This window comes from Larus michahellis, chromosome W (assembly GCF_964199755.1).
Source record: "Larus michahellis chromosome W, bLarMic1.1, whole genome shotgun sequence".
Classification (NCBI taxonomy): domain Eukaryota; kingdom Metazoa; phylum Chordata; class Aves; order Charadriiformes; family Laridae; genus Larus; species Larus michahellis.
In genome coordinates this window covers 14,962,155-14,978,630 of record NC_133929.1, presented here as the reverse complement: position 1 = coordinate 14,978,630, position 16,476 = coordinate 14,962,155, and the positions used below count along the sequence as shown (strand labels likewise).

General features: G+C 45.1%; 1 protein-coding gene across 20 annotated transcripts in view; it reads right to left on the bottom strand.

Annotated features, from left to right (window-relative positions):
* Window positions 1-16,476, bottom strand: part of LOC141735445 (ubiquitin-associated protein 1-like) — a 46,873-nt gene that overhangs the window by 10,175 nt on the left and 20,222 nt on the right. For all 20 annotated transcript variants that reach the window (XM_074568219.1, XM_074568236.1, XM_074568233.1 and 17 more), the window contains 4 exons: window positions 13,373-13,497; window positions 9,316-10,242; window positions 3,164-3,361; window positions 1,584-1,685 (listed from right to left, as the gene is read on the bottom strand). In XM_074568219.1, the coding sequence (XP_074424320.1) occupies window positions 1,584-1,685; window positions 3,164-3,361; window positions 9,316-10,242; window positions 13,373-13,497 (1,352 nt within the window). The remainder of the gene's footprint in view (window positions 1-1,583; window positions 1,686-3,163; window positions 3,362-9,315; window positions 10,243-13,372; window positions 13,498-16,476) is intronic.

Here is a 16,476-nt window from a genome sequence, read left to right as displayed (position 1 = left end):
TAGACCAGGCTGCTCAAAGCCCCATCCAGCCTGGCCTTGAACACTTCCAGGGACGGGGCAGCCGCTTCCCTGGGCAACCTGTGCCAGTGTCTCACCACCCTCACAGTAAAGAATTTCTTCCTGATATCCAATCTAAATCTCCCCTCTTTCAGTTTAAAAACATTACTCCTCATCCTATCGCTATACTCCCTCATAAAGGGTCCCTCCCCATCTTTCCTGTAGGCCCCGTTTAGGTATGGGAAGGCTGCTATAAGGTCTCCCCAGATCCTTCTCTTCTCCAGGCTGAACAACCCCAACTCTCTCAGCCTGTCCTCATAGCAGAGGTGCTCCAGCCCTCTGATCATCTTCATGGCCCTCCGTTGGACCTGTTCCAACAGGTCCATGTCCTTCTTGTGCTGAGGACTCCAAAGCTGGACGCAGTACTCCAGGTGTGGTCTCACAAGAGCTGAGTAGAATCACCTCCCTCGACCTGCTGGCCATACTTCTTTTGATGCAGCCCAGGATGTCACACTGGTCCCCAATCTAGCAGCTACTGCTGCATCTGATTTTTTTTTTTTTTTTTAAAGTTACTTGGACTTTAGGAATGGTACAGTAGCCCTTGTTATCAAATGTCTCTTCAGATCTAGGGTAAACTTGGGGGATTAGCACAAATCCTATTGGACACACTGTGTACAATACTACCAACATCAACCACGAATCTTCCCTGAGCTTTGAAAAAATAAAGTGAATCAGCTGATCAGACTTTTATGAACCCTCTGCCATTTACAGGGCCTCTACTCCACTGGGGGAGCAGGGAATGGCACCACAAAAAAAAAAAAAAAAAAAACCACAACCAAAAAATGGGTTGAAATGGACAATAAGGAGATTAGCCATTTCCAGTTTTGGGGTTAAGCTAGTAGCAAATGAGTTCCCTGAACTCAGTCACTTCTCCCATCTGCACACTGTTGTTCCTCTGTTTGCAAGCTCATCACTAAGTCCAAGAAAGGCAGGAAGGCATATATATGTTTAGTGGGGTTGAGTTGCACCTCTAAAGATTTCATATAACAACTTGGAACACAACAGGCTGGCATACTTTAAAAGATCCTGCTGTCCTCTGCCCTGGCTACTCACTCCTGCCTCTGTACTTTTAGTGCTGGTAAAACAAGTCAGACAATGAACCAGAACCCAAAAAACATATTTCCCAGCTTCTTCCAGAGAGCACGCTAACCCAATTTTCTGAGCAGCCAGGCAGATGCATTTGTACAGGGGAGAAAATTCATGGCCAGGGCAGACTGGCAGGGTTTAAAAGGTAATTTGCTGCTGCTCTGTATCAAGCACCTTGCCCACAAGAGAACTCTGTGTTCAAAACATTACAACCAGAATAAACAGGGTCTTCAAAAAAATCCTGTCCCCATAAAAATGCATGCAAGTGAGAGTGATAAAGCAACACAGAAGAATTCTAATCCTTTAACACGTTCACTTTATCATCGCAAGGATGTCCTTCAGTAGTCAGTTTTGGAAACAAGGCAGCATTACTATGAAAGCCAAAATAGTATCAGCCAGAGGAACTGACATCTCTATTCCGTAGCACATTGCACCCTCACCTTCTTCTCTGAACACTGGTGCATTTCCAAAGCTGCTTCAACAAGAAGTGGATCAAAGCCCTTCTCACAAAGCTGCCCATGTGCAAACAGGTAATCCAAAACCTGCAGGGAATGAAGAAGAGTTTGCAGAGTGGCATTCACAGCATGTGGTTTTACACACAGAGGGGGCTGAGCATGACTCTACCTCAGGCTTCACCAGGGACTGAGATAAAGTCCTTCCTAGTAGAGTCAAGATGCTCTTTATGCAAGAGCTTGTTCAGAGAAGACAAACAAGCCCTTCTATCCTCCTGTGCTCTCCCACCAGCTCTGAACATCATCTCCCACTCTAGTCAAAACAGTCTCAGAAGCCTATCTTTAGCCTTTCATGCCTGATCACTGAGCAGAAGGCAGAAGTTTAACCGTGCTTTTTATACCACAAGTTTTTAAAACGAAACTGTAGATCCAGCAGTCAAGATGTGTCAGCTTTTAGGTTCCTCTCAGACAGCCGTAAGAGCTGATGCGGTCTGAAAGCAGTTAGCCTTTTAAGATCAACTCAGCGTACTGGTGAGTGAGCTGTAAATCCCAGCTCACATGCACAGAAATTGCTGCCAAATTTCTTATCCATCCTCAGCTTTGAGAGGTAGGGGGAAAGGTCAGATAGGTAACGCTAGGTACATGGAAGAATGCAGCCTGCAAATACAGCAGGATTTAAAACCATCCTCCTAAGTGACATTTTTTCTATTTGATACTATAGTTCACTCCAGCACACAGCTTAAACTGCTTTCGATGCATAGGTAGTGGGCAAGCAGATCAGCTCCACAAGCAGAAGCCACTGGGACACTCCTCCCCAGGTGATAGGCACAGTCCTGCCAGGTGATGCTCTGCGCAGCACACAGCCTGCCTAGGGTCAGCACAGAAAGTTTGGCCACACTCTGCCCACTTTAAAATGTTTGAAGCGGATACAAGACCCAGAGCCATGCTTCACCCTGCAGCACTTAATGCTACGTGACCTTGTTTTAGCAAGCGTTTGAGGCAACACGAGTCAGGAAGCACCACAACCAGAGCACGCAAAAGAAAGTCAGTTAGTGGTGCATTGCGAGAGCCTTGCAGGGCTGTCGTAAGCCTGCAGGGGCCAATCTCTACAAAGAGAGATATCAACATCATAACCCATGCTCAGAACAAGGGAAGTTAACTGTTTTTTTTTTTTTTTTTTGTCACACAGCACTAAGCACAGCATAGAGCCACACTAAGCTTCCTTCAGATGGTTTTGTGGCTCCTGGGAAGGCCCAGTACCTTTCCCAGCTTCACATGGAGCTAAGGGCCCATCCAAGCTCAGCACAGCTCCGACCTAACACCCACAGGTGTGGCTGACTCAAGCAGTCTCTCATCAGAAACACACACAAACACTCATTTTTTTTTTTTGTTTCAGGAGCCTTTACTGCCAGGTGACAACTTCTCTAGTGGTTAATATCACAGCAGCTACAGGCTGCAACCCCTTGTTAGAATAAAAGTATTCCCCCATCCTTTTGCAAATCCAAGGTTGTTTCTCAGCAGAATCAGCATCCAATCAAGTATTTCTTCCCCATCGCACAAGCTCTTACCTGGTCTATGTTCTGTCCCTTCTCCTTCATGGCTTTCAGGACGTTCTCAGGCAAGCATCCCATGTTGACGACCGTCTCTACACACTGCCTCTCACTAGCAGAGAGGACCTGCCGTAGTTCAGAAGCAGGGCCACCCAACTGCTTTGTGCGGCTAGTGTTATTGGGCACTTTAGACACTGGGAAATTTTGGCACATTACCTAAAGGGGAAAACCCAGAGGCTGAGGTAATGGTCATGGTCATCTTCTGCATCCCCACATCCTGTTTCTGGCTAGTGCAGAACCAGGATACCCCATGTAATTAATCCAAGAGGCTTTCTAGACTGCTTTGGAGGCTTTGTTCTGCATTTCTACCCATTTTCATCTCAAGGGTAAGACTTTATCTTCTAGGACACAAAGCTCAAGAAATCATGATCAGTCTGAACGGACTTGTTTACCCAAGAACTTCTCCTCATGGTGGTAGAGGGGTTCAAAGCTCTTCACACATTCCCTTCCTCCAGGCACTTTTGCCAGAGCAAAAAGCACCAGAATATGGGATACACTGAAATGGGGGACTGAAGTAGCCCTGAAATCAGATAGTTATCAAATTGAAGGATGATGCTTTGTTATTGATGCTGCAGCCAGGAAAACCAAAACTGCTTCTGACACCAGAGATTCAAGAACCCAGGAAAACCAACTCCTCCATCTACTTGAGCTTGACAGCCTGTGCTTGTGGTCAGTGACTTCTAATGGAGGAGGGAACTCCTAAAGGAATTGCAGGGGACAAAGCCAGGACTGATCACTCAGCAGCCACTCTCCCTTACATCTCAAACTTGCATTTCAGTGCCCTTCAAGAAGCAGACATGCAGTGCTTTCAGTATGTGCTTGCATGCTGTGCCTACTTTTATGGACTTTATACAGAGGCCAGGAGCCCTGCCTGCAGCTGGTGTGCCCACACACATCCCACTAGTGTAGCAGTATGTGTTCTGAATGGTCCACCAGGAGGAGGAGAGCCTCATCGTCCCATAACCAGAGATTTCTCTAAATAAAATGCATCATACTAATTGGGTCTCTGACCAGTTTTGTTTAATTCCAACCAGTTGTTTTCACTAGTCATTTCTCCCTCTGCCAATGCCTGCAAAAAGCAAACCAGTGAGCTTCAGAATCAGTGCAGCCTCAGAGAAATCACAAGTTTATTTCACAGAATCACAGAATCTTAGTGGTTGGAAGGGACCTCTGAGATCATCGAGTCCAACCACAAAAAAAAAAAAAAAGCACCCACCTACTAAACTCCCCACCCACAACCCCACACACAACACCCCACCACAAACAATAATCTTGGGCACTAGAGCATGCCCTGAAGAGCCATGTCTACACGTTTCTTAAATACCTCCAGGGATGGTGACTCCACCACCTCCCTGGGCAGGCTGTTCCAGTGCCTGACCACTCTTTCAGTAAAGTAATTCTTCCTAATATCTAATCTAAACCTCCCCTGCCGCAGCTTCAGACCATTTCCTCTGGTCCTGTCATTATTCCCTTGGGAGAAGAGGCCAACCTCTGCCTCTCTACAGTTTCCTTTCAGGTAGTTGTAGAGGGCAATGAGGTCTCCCCTCAGCCTCCTCTTCTCCAAGCTAAACATGCCCAGCTCCCTCAGCCTCTCCTCATAGGACTTGTTCTCCAGACCCCTCACCAGCTTGGTGGCTCTCCTCTGGACACGCTCCAGCACTTCAATGTCTTTCCTGTAGTGAGGGGCCCAGAACTGAACACAGTACTTGAGGTGAGGCCTCACCAGTGCCGAGTACAGAGGCACGATGACTTCCCTACTCCTGCTGGCCACGCTATTCCTGATACAAGCCAGGATGCTATTGGCCTTCTTGGCCACCTGGGCACACTGCTGGCTCATGTTAAGCCGGCTGTCCACTAACACTCCCAGGTCCTTTTCTGCCGGGCAGCTCTCCAGCCACTCTTCCCCAAGCCTGTAGCGTTGCCCGGGGTTGTTGTGACCAAAATGCAGGACCCGGCACTTGGCCTTATTAAACCTCATCCCATTGGCCTTGGCCCATTGATCCAACCTGTCTAGATCCCTCTGTAAAGCCTCCCTACCCTCAAGCAGATCAACACTCCCACCTAGTTTGGTGTCGTCTGCAAACTTACTGAGGGTGCACTCAATCCCCTCATCCAGATCATCGATAAAGATATTAAACAAAAGTGTCCCCAAGACTGAGCCCTGAGGGACACCACTGATGACCAGCTGCCAACCAGATTTTGCTCCATTAATCACAACTTGCTGGGCATGGCCATCCGGCCAGTTTTTTATCCAGCGGAGGGTACACTTGTCTATGCCATGATTCTCCAGTTTCTCCAGGAGAATGCCGTGGGGGACGGTGTCAAAGGCCTTACCAAAGTCCAGACAGACAACATCCACAGCCTTCCCCTCATCGAGAAAGCAGGTCACATGGTCATAGAAAGAGATCAAGTTGGTCAGGCAGGACCTCCCCTTCATAAACCCATGCTGGCTGGCCCTGATCCCTTGGCTGCCCTGCACTTGCCCTGAGAGCTCACTCAGGATGATCCTCTCCATGATCTTTCCTGGTACCGAGGTCAGGCTGACAGGCCTGTAGTTTCCGGGATCCTCCTTCCGGCCCTTCTTGTAGATGGGCCACCCTCCAGTCATCTGGCACCTCCCCTGTTGACCAGGATTGTTGATAGATAATGGAGAGAGGCTTGGTGAGCTCTCCTGCCAGCTCCCTGAGAACTTTTGGGTGAATCCCATCCGGCCCCATAGACTTATGTGTGTCCAGGTGCATAAGCAAATCATTAACTACTTCCCCCTGGATTACAGGGGAGTTGTCCTGTTCTCCATTCTTATCTTCCAGCCCAAGAAGCTGAACACCCTGGGGGTAGCTGGTCTGACTATTAAAGACAGAGGCAAAGAAGGCATTAAGTATCTCAGCCTTCTCCTCGTCCTTGGTTGCAAGGTTTCCCCCCGCATCCAGTAAGGGATGGACATTCTCTGTCACTCTCTTTTTGTTGATGTATTTATAGAAACTTTTTTTGTTGTCCCTTATGTTAATTGCCAGGTTGAGTTCCAGCTGGGCTTTTGCCTTCCTGATTTTTTCTCTGTATGACCTAACACGATCTCTGTACTCCTCCTGAGTTGCCTGTCCCCTCTTCCAAAGGTGGTAAACCTTCCTTTTTTCCTTAAGTCCCATCAAGAGCTCTTTGTTCATCCAGGCCGGCCATTTTCCCCGCCCTTTAATTTTGCGCCTCATGGGGACAGCCTGCTCCTGGGCCTTTAGGATTTCCCTCTTGAAGAGCGTCCAGCCTTCCTGGGCTCCTTTGTCTCTCAGGACTACCTCCCACGGGACTCTCCCAACCAGGGTTCTGAACAGGCTAAAGTCTGCCCACCAGAAGTCCAAGATGGAGGTTTTGTTAACCCCCTTCCTTACCTCACTATGGATGGAAAACTTAACCATTTCATGGTCACTAAGCCCAAGACGGCCTCCAACCTCCACATCCCCCACTAGCCCTTTGTTTGTGAACAGTAGGTCTAGCGAGGCACCTCCCCTGGCAGGCTCACCTACCAGTTGCGTCAGGAAGTTATCTTCCATGCACTCGAGGAACCTCCTAGCCTGCCTGCTCTCTGCTGTGTTATATTTCCAGCAGATGTCTGGTAAGTTGAAGTCCCCAACTAGAACAAGGGCTGGCGTTTGCGAGACTTCAGCCAGCCGCTTATAGAATACCTCATCAACCTGCTCATCCTGGTTGGGTGGTCTATAGCAGACTCCCAGCACAAAATCACCTCTGTTAGCCTTCCCTTTCACCCTTACCCATAAACACTCAACTTCATCACTGGAGTCTATCTCTATAGAGTCAAACAGCTCCCTAATGTACAGAGCCACACACCCCCCCCCTCCTTCCTTGCCTATTCCTTCTGAAGAGCTTATAGCCACTCATTGCAGCATTCCAGTCATGACCATCATCCCACCACGTTTCCGTGATGGCGACTATGTCGTAGTTGTCCTGCCGCACAATGGCTTCTAGCTCATCCTGTTTGTTGCCCATGCTACGTGCATTAGCGTAGATGCACTTGACCTGGGCTACTGATTTCACCCCCATCTTTGGCCCTTGACACTCAGGTTCATTACCAGCGGGCCTGGTTTTATCCCCTTCCCCCTTAACTTTCGGCTTAAAGCTCTGTCCATGAGCTTTTTTTCTTTCCATCCTAGAAACCCTATATCCAATTCACTGGTAAAGCATAAACTCCAGTGGTAACTCCAAATCCAGTTACAATTTCTAGTCTTGTGAAAAAAAAAAATATAAAAAAATCACTGTGGAATACACTTCTAAAAAAAGACAGGCTTATTCTTGTGTAACCTTGAAGAAAAGGGATGCACGACCCTTCTGCTCCCAACCACAGGGATGACTGACTTCCTTTATCATTTTCATACTCTAAGGATTTTTGTTATATTTATTTCTGTTTCTTGCAGCTCAGCTGTCATCTTCCAGACACTGGGACCATATTGTGGAAGTATGAAACAAGTATATTCTGAAGTCTTAGAATTGAAACAGAAAGAACTAGTTCTGTCAGCATATCTATTTCTTGGTTTGCTACTTCCAAAGCAGAAATAGCTTCAAATTAAGATCTTTATTATTTCTCTTAGTAGGACTATTGTTTGTTTATCAGTTTGTATCTTCCCTTACAGCATTCTTGAGAATATACCTTCCCTCTTGGTCTCCCTCTTTTAATCCAGAATAGAGATTTGAATAATTAGAGTAAAAATTTAGCCATCTGAATGACTATCTATTTAGTAAGTGATCTTTCATGTTAATCCCTAGAGATGTGTCATTACTTTGAGGTTTCACCTCTGAGCTACATACAATCACCTCTCAAACCTGTGATCTGTAGCAGCGAGCAGTTGCTCAACACATAGCTGCTTCTGCCAAAGTTTACTGTATTAAATTTGTTCTAGTGATCAATAAAACGCTGTTCTGCTGTGCTCTGACAAATACACTAGTTGCCAGAATACTGTATTTTGCAATTAACAATGCATTTACCTAAGCCTGAAAAGAGGAGAAAGAACAGGAGAGAAGTGTCACTTGTTTCAGAGCACATGGTGTCACACAAAAACATACAGTATGCCAGTAAGGCCACAGAATCACTGAAGCACCACTTATATTGGACAGAAGAAGCCAGATTATTTTAGAGCCAGCTAGAGGATTTGACTACACAGTTTCCACTAGGCTTCATAAATACTGGTGTCCATATCTTAGGTTCTTTGGGAGAAAAAAGTCCACAAGCTTACTCAAATCTCTGCTTTTATTCACAAAGAGACAAAGACAACAGCTGGTGTGAAGTTAAATGTCCCCAAACTAATTTTAGAACTTGCTATAAGTTTGAGGAAATGAAGCGTCAAACTCCTGTCTCAGAGCTGTACGACAACCAACTGTAACATTAGTGATCTGAGATGATCCTCAAGACTGCTTTTGGCATCTACAAAGCAATTCTTCCACCCTCCTTTAAAAGGAAGGCGGTAAATACCAGGTTTCAGACCATCATTTTCATCCTTTTAAAGGTTAGATTTTAAAAGGATCTCAGGAATAAAAAAAATAATAAAATAATTAAGAGAGAGAGACAGACAATTCTTTTATGCAGGTCAACTGCAAGCACTTTTTTTCTTCCCTGAATGACACAGCACACGTGTTTAATCCGTTATTGCTTCTATTCCTTGAAAAGTCTGCATTTCCCATTATTTACAGAAAATAAATAAGCAAGCCAAGGAACAAGTCTAGCATAGATTTAACTCAAAACCTAAGAGCAGTTCAGAACCTGCTATATCTCAGTTGGATAAGACAGAATGCAGGACTGTACAAAGATGATCTCATACGCTTAGCTCAAAAGGTATGCAACTATGAACAACAAGAGCTGAAAGAAAAGTCATCAGAATTGGTCTAAAAATATCATATTGGTGGGAAACCTGCAGAGTAATAATTTGAGGTTCAGAACTGCCAGCACGAAGACCTGTTCGATTGATCAATTTGCCATGTAAACGAAGAGGAACTACTACACATGATCTACACACCACTCCCATTAAATGAACCTAAAAGCACAGCATTTGCCTCCGCACCTCCACATCTCCCCAGCAACCCCAATTCTAAATCCACTGCATGTTTACCATAGTCGCTGTGCTTTGAGATGATTCTTCTGTACAGACTGTTGACACAGCCAGGGAAGGCAGCCTGGATGAAGAGGATAATGTTGATGTCTCCATGCCACCATCCTCATTTAGAGCGGAAAGACCAACCATGTGGTGTCCATTCAGTTCACTAGCTTTACTCTGAGCACAGGTCTGCAAAGAGCTGAGCAATGCACCATTGCGGAGACAGGTAGTGTTGTGGAAAGCGCTTGTGAGCTTTGATGATTTTTGATCACTCTCATCAGAGTCAAGTTTAGGAAAGGACAGGGATTTTATATTGCTCACTGAAGTGATAGGGGACAGAGACGCTTTGGAAGACAAGGACATCTTTTCACAGTTTCCCAACTGCGGTAAAGTGATAAAGCCATTGGGTTTGTGAAGGGGCTTGAAGTCCAATGTGGCCCTTTCTATGGATGCCAGAACTTCCTCATCTTGCAACACAGACTCAGACTCTCCTTTGGGCAAAGTGTTATCTAACAGCTGGGCAACAACTGGCCCAGTAGTACCAACATGAATTTCAAGGATATTTTTTAATTCCTCCTTATCATCGATAGTTTTTAATTCCAGTTTGTCAAATGGGTCTTCTTCACATTCAAAATCAGCTGGGTTGAAGTCTGCTTTTGGACAAGGTGGACTGAGAACCTTTTGCTTCACAGCACTGCTGTTGGCTGGTGTGGGAGTAAGAATATTATTGTGCTGCAAGCTAGCAAGGATGGGGTTAATAGGAGGAGGCATGGCCTCAGGGCAAGGTCCCTCCGAGAACCTCATTTTGTTGCTGACTTCTGGAGCTGCTTTTGAGTTCGCTAGTGCTTCTTCTGCCTTGCGTTCAGCTTCTCTCTGGCCAACTTCAATTTTTTTGATATCTTCAGCCCACTTGATTGTTTTCTTTTCCAGTGAGAAGTCATACTGACCAAGGGTGGAGGGGAAAGGAGAGGAGGGGGGGGGGGGGGAAAAAAAGATAAGTTATAAGGGTCATAGCCACTACTTTCACTACTTCTAACAGCAAGATAGGTAACATAGAATAGGAGCTACATGAACTACCATGGACAGGCATCAATTTTCTCCCAGCATCTCTTGCAACCTACAGACTCACAAAGCTAGAAGACACCAGAAGCAGTTCATTTTGCCTCTAGCAGCAAAACCTGTCTATAGTCTGGATTAGAATATCATATTTCACCTCCTTCCTACATTTAGTTTTGCTTTAGAGATACTGATCATCCTACAATCAGTTTCACAGTTCTCCCACCCTCTCACCCCAAGACAACAGATGTAGCAAGGGGAAGTCTAATGTGTTACTAGATGGACAATCATACCCAGGTCTGGCACCACTGAACTATACCCCCTGTCCACAAGTCATTCAAGACTATGGCAGAGTATTTCTGCATCCAAAGACCAATACAGTATTGCTCAGTTCCCCCTAAAAGATTCCTAAGGGACTGTATATTAGAGTTTTACACCCGCTAGTTTAAGAGGTATTGGTATTCTTACCCCAGTGACAACGGCTCACCAGCCAAAGGGGATATACCAGATACACCAATGATGACAACTACCTGCAGTAGCAGATTTTGCTGCAGTTACTGGCATGACAGGATCCCACAAGCTTTTCTATTTAACATCAACTCCTTCAGGGCCAGGTTAGCACAGAAAGGCATTTGTAAGCTACTCGCTACCAACTTACTGGCCACCATAGTGGCCCGGTTGAAAGGACAAAATTCTGAACAAACTAAATCTACTTAAAGCTTTAATATCTTATGAAGGATGAACAGACTCAAATGCTCTTTAAATAACCACAAAACGTTCAGAGAACATAGCCTACAAACTAAGTCCAGGGTATAATCTATCTGTGATGCACAAGAACTCATAAGGATATTGGCACATAACCAAACAGGAGTGCTCTTGTCATGGGACTGCTAGGTCATACAAATTCCTAGCTATAAAGAACAACAAGCCAGCAAGGCTTGCTAGGCCTCTACCAGGCTTTTCTGGGACTCGCTATGCGTTACATCACATCCTATCCTATAACGGGCTCCAATGAGATTCTGGAGACCTGTTGTCTCAACTGCATAAGTTTTCCTTTCCCTTAGCTCTAAGAGGCCAAGAGGTGTGATACACAATTTATCAGCAAGGTAACTTTGAAAAATAACTCACTGGCAGAAGTGCTGAGCACTGCTCATTATACATTATTTGCTATCTGAGCAGAGCTATCATAGTTTTGTGTGTGTGTATATGATTTTTTTATATGCCCTAGTTTGAGGTAAAACAGAACCAACTTTCTGTTCAGTAATTTTACTTTTTAGCTAGGCCTCTTCTAACGCTCTGAAATTAACAGCATATTGTGCCGAAAACTGTTCGTTCTCAGAGTGATAAGACCAATGTTTATAGTTCATGCCAAGGAACGGCATACAGAGAGGCTCTTGCTTACACTTATTGCTATAACAACCAAGGTCAGTTAATTTTGTTATTTGCCCCATTGGAGGGTTGGAAACGGAAAAGCGTAGAGGGGGTCACACCTGCAGGGAGGAGCAGACAGGACAGGTGACCCAAAACTGACCAACGTGATGGTATTCCATCCCATCTGCCAGAAAAAGCAGAACCATCGACAGCAATCTGTCACAGTTGAAGTGAAAACAATCATCAGTTTGGACTGACCAAGGAAAATCATGGATCCAAATGAGAAAACATAGTTCAGTTATATTTCTTGTATCACAACCTGCATTTGGAGATTAGATTTTCAACAGTTATGCTAAAGCAATTGATTTTATGCTACCAAGAGTTTATGGTAAGAGACATGCTCCTCAAAGACCTGGAAGCCATCCGTACCAAGCTGTAACCTGTTTGCCCTACAGCTGGAGAAGAATTCCCACTCAAAACTATAAAGAAAATAAGAACTGGAAATGTATTTCTTCATCCCACTATTGTGAGAACCCATAAAATATGGTCATAGAAACACTTGTTACCCTCAAACAAGATTCTGCAAGTATGTCATAGCATGGGTGTATCAGTTCTTACCATTTTTCCTTTTAAAAATGCTACTCAAATTTAGTCAGGGTAACATTTAGACCTATAACTATTACACAAAAACATTGTGCTTTTTTAAAATAGATAGCCTAATAGCATTTATTTCAGTGTTTTTAAAGCAATAAGTAGAAACTTTTTACACAGCCTATCATATTTTTAATCTTTCTATACATTCTAACAGATCTTCTGCAACTGTTGCCTGGCATACTGTCCTGGTTTGAGCGACACAGGATTAATTTCTCTTTCAGTAATTTTACTTTTTGGTAAGGTCTCTTCTAATGCTTAGGAAAGCTACATTTTTAGAAGACTCTAGTGTCTGAATTTGTGAAAATATTTACTTTACAGCCAGCTAGGCTATGTGGGTTTCAAGGTCTCAGTGTTTTCGAGCCTTGCCAGGTGCAGGGATGAGGAGGAGCGAGACCTGGGCACTTGACCCAAGCTGGCCAACAGGATTATTTCATACCATGAACGTCACATTCAGTATAAATTAGAAAGTTTGCTGCGTAGTTTCTCTCTCCCTTGATGGCTGTGGTCCAGAGAACTTCTTGCCCCAGTGCTGGACCCCTGAGGCCTTCCCTTCCTCCTGAAGCTGTAGCGCTCGCAGTGTCTGACATTTGCTGTCCACTGCTGGGAGTGCACAGCTTCCTACTGATAGAATGGGCTGAGTATAATCCTTGTATATTTTATATTGGTATCAGGATCAATATTGGTTCTTTAGTATTATTAATGTTAATTATTTCATATTGGTCTATTAAATCTGTTTATATTTCAACCCTCAAGTTTCCTTAGGTTTTTTCCCCCCCGATTCCCCTTCCCAGGTGGGGAGGAGTCATCAGGTGATAGAATGATTGTCTAAACAACAATATATTGTTGTGGCTTCTTCAAACCATAACACATATGAAATTACACTACAGGACCAACAAGACTAACATTTAAACACATGTGCAAACTGTGACTACTTGCAATTTACAGCACCACACGTTGGGGGCTAGGGGGAAAGGCAAAACACATTACTTACCCAGGCTTCTCTGACAAGCTGAGAAGAATCAGGCAGGCAGAAACCAATGGGGAATCCAACCTTTGCTGGGGTTTTGAATTTGTCTCCTATCTTAAATGGGACATCATCAAGATAACTGAAAGGGCCTAAGATCAAAAGCAGAAAGCGTATCAAAAAATCTTGCGAGTTTAATGCATTCAATTAAGACTCACATTTCTGTATTTGGGAGATATTTTATCTCTGCTGCTCCAACTACACCAGGTGACTCAATACAAAGGAAGTTGCTTGATCAGAAACACATTGAATCTGTTTGGACTTCACTGTGTCAGTTTTGGTGGGTAGTTTTCTGTTGCTGGGTTTTTTTGGGTTTTTTGTTGTTGTTGTTGTTGTTTTAGTGTTCTAGCTCATAGCTATTTATAAAAACCAAACATACAACACAACAATCGAACAGATTTTGAAGTCAATATACCCAACATTTTAGCTTCCCTTGTGACAAGACTATGTCTACACAGCTGGAAGCTGAGTCTCTCCTGAACACTGTATTCTGTTATGTCTCTATAAAAAGACCCATTGTTTTTGTCATATTCAAAACAGGCTTTAAAATAACCCAGCTTTAGAGCAGCTAAGACAAACTAAAATCCAGGTTTTGGCATACACGTAGGAAGTAACATTTGGACAGAAGTGGTCACAAGGGGGCAAAATGACTCAAAGTCTAGACACTCCACTTTAACCAAGACACAGTGAAATAGCTGAAGACTATTTAAGCGCAATTCTGATTTTTGAAACAAGGCAATCTAACTTAATCCGCTATCTGATTTGCTATCACTCCAATGAGAGGCCTCAGACTTATTTCACAGTCCTCATCTGTCCTTTATATCTATCACTTACGTGCGGTATTTAAAAAGTGTTTTAGGACGAAACTCTTTCTTCAGGCATCCTGCAAACTCAAGAGGCAGAATCACTTAAGAACTCAACCACCTCCAAGAGGCCAGACTATAGGTTTGTTTTCCTTGAGCTACTGTGAAGAAGTATTAGAAAACACACAATATAAATTGTGCTCAGCTTCTCAATTAAAGCTTCTCCATTAACTGAAAGAGGTTTCTTGGATCACTGGTCTAATCTTCTGGAATTACAGGAAAGGTTTCTGGCTGTGTATAACAACCTGAAGTGTTCCTCTAGCACTTATTTGTAACTTTGAGTGTTACAGATCCAAAAAGACATTAGTGGCAACATTAAGATGGTGTTCAGTGACTAACCTCTTGCTCAGTGAGCTGTGCCTTGCCATTTTTATCTGACCCATTTTCATACTCAGAGACAGTTTAAGTACTCTTTGTGTTCCTTCAATGTTGACTTATCTAAAACAAGGCAGTCACAGGCTCCAAAAGGATGAGCGGCTTTTGAAAACAACATAAGCTTGAACTTCCAATTATTCAAACAACAGGAGAGCATTTGAAGTTACATGCTTAGGCATAGTTACAGGTGTATGCTAAGAATACCCTTCAAGACAGGAAAAGGGTTCCTTTCTCTCCATCCATATCACAGAACGGTAGGGTTGGAAGGGACCTCTGGAGATCATCTAGTCCAACCCCCCTGCCAGAGCAGGGTCACCTAGAGCAGGTTGCACAGGAACGCGTCCAGGTGGGTTTTGAATGTCTCCAGAGAAGGAGACTCCACCACCTCTCTGGGCAGCCTGCGCCAGGGCTCTGCCACCCTCAAAGTAAAGAAGGTCCTCCTCATGGTTAGGTGGAACTTCCTATGCTCAAGTTTGTGCCCATTACCTCTTGTCCTGTCCCCGGGCACCACTGAAAAGAGCCTGGCCCCATCCTCCTGACACCCACCCTTTAAGTATTTATAAGCATTGATAAGATTCCTCCCTCAGCCATCTATTTTTCCAGACTGAAGAGACCCAAATCCCTCAGCCTTTCTTCATAAGAGAGGTGTTCCAGTCCCCTAATCATCTTGGTAGCTCTTTGCTGCACCCTCTCCAGCAGTTCCCGGTCCTTCTTGAACCGGGGAGCCCAGAACTGGACACAGTACTCCAGGTGGGGCCTCACCAGGGCAGAGTAGAGGGGGAGGATAACCTCCCTCGACCTGCTGGCCACACTCTTTTTGATGCACCCCAGGATGCCCTTGGCCTTCTTGGCCACAAGGGCACATTGCTGGCTCATGGTCATCATCCTGTTGTCCACCAGGACTCCCAGGTCTCTTTCCACAGAGCTGCTCTAGAGCAGGTCAGCCCCCAACCTGTACTGGTGCATGGGGTTATTCCTCCCCAGGTGCAGCACCCTACGCTTGCCCTTGTTGAATTTCATAAGGTTCCTCTCTGCCCAACTCTCCAGCCTGTCCAGGTCTCTCTGTCTGGCGGCACAGCCTTCTGGTGTGTCAGCCACCCCTCCCAGCTTTGTGTCATCAGCAAACTTGCTGAGGGCGCACTCTATCCCTTCCTCCAGGTCATTGATGAATATATTGAAGAGGACTGGGCCCAGTACTGACCCCTGGGGAACACCACTCATCACTGACCTCCAACTAGACTCTGTGCCCCTAATCACGACCCTCTGAGCTCTGTCTTTCAGCCAGTTATCTATCCACCTTACTGTCCATTCACCTAGCCCACTCTTCCTAAGCTTCCCTATGAGGATGCTGTGGGAGACCGTGTCGAACGCCTTGCTTAAGTCAAGGTAGACCACATCTACTGCCCTCCCCTCATCTCTCCATCCAGTCATGCCATCATAGAAGGCTATCAGATTAGTCATACATGATTTCCCCTTGGTGAATCCATGTTGACTACTTCTGATAGCTTTCTTTTCCTCCACATGCCTTGAGATGATGCCCAGAATGAGCTGTTCCATCATCTTTCCAGGCATGGAGGTGAGGCTGACCGGCCTGTAGTTCCCCGGCTCCTCCTTCTTGCCCTTTTTGAAGGCTGGAGTGACATTGGCTTTCCTCCAGTCCTCAGGCACCTCACCTGTTCTCCAGGACCTTTCAAAGATGATGGAGAGCGGCCCAGCAATGACTTCCGCCAGCTCCCTCAGCACTCTCGGGTGCATCCCATTGGGACCCATGGACTTGTGGATATCCAGTTGACTTAATTGATCTCTCACTTGATCCTCCTCAACCAAGGGGAA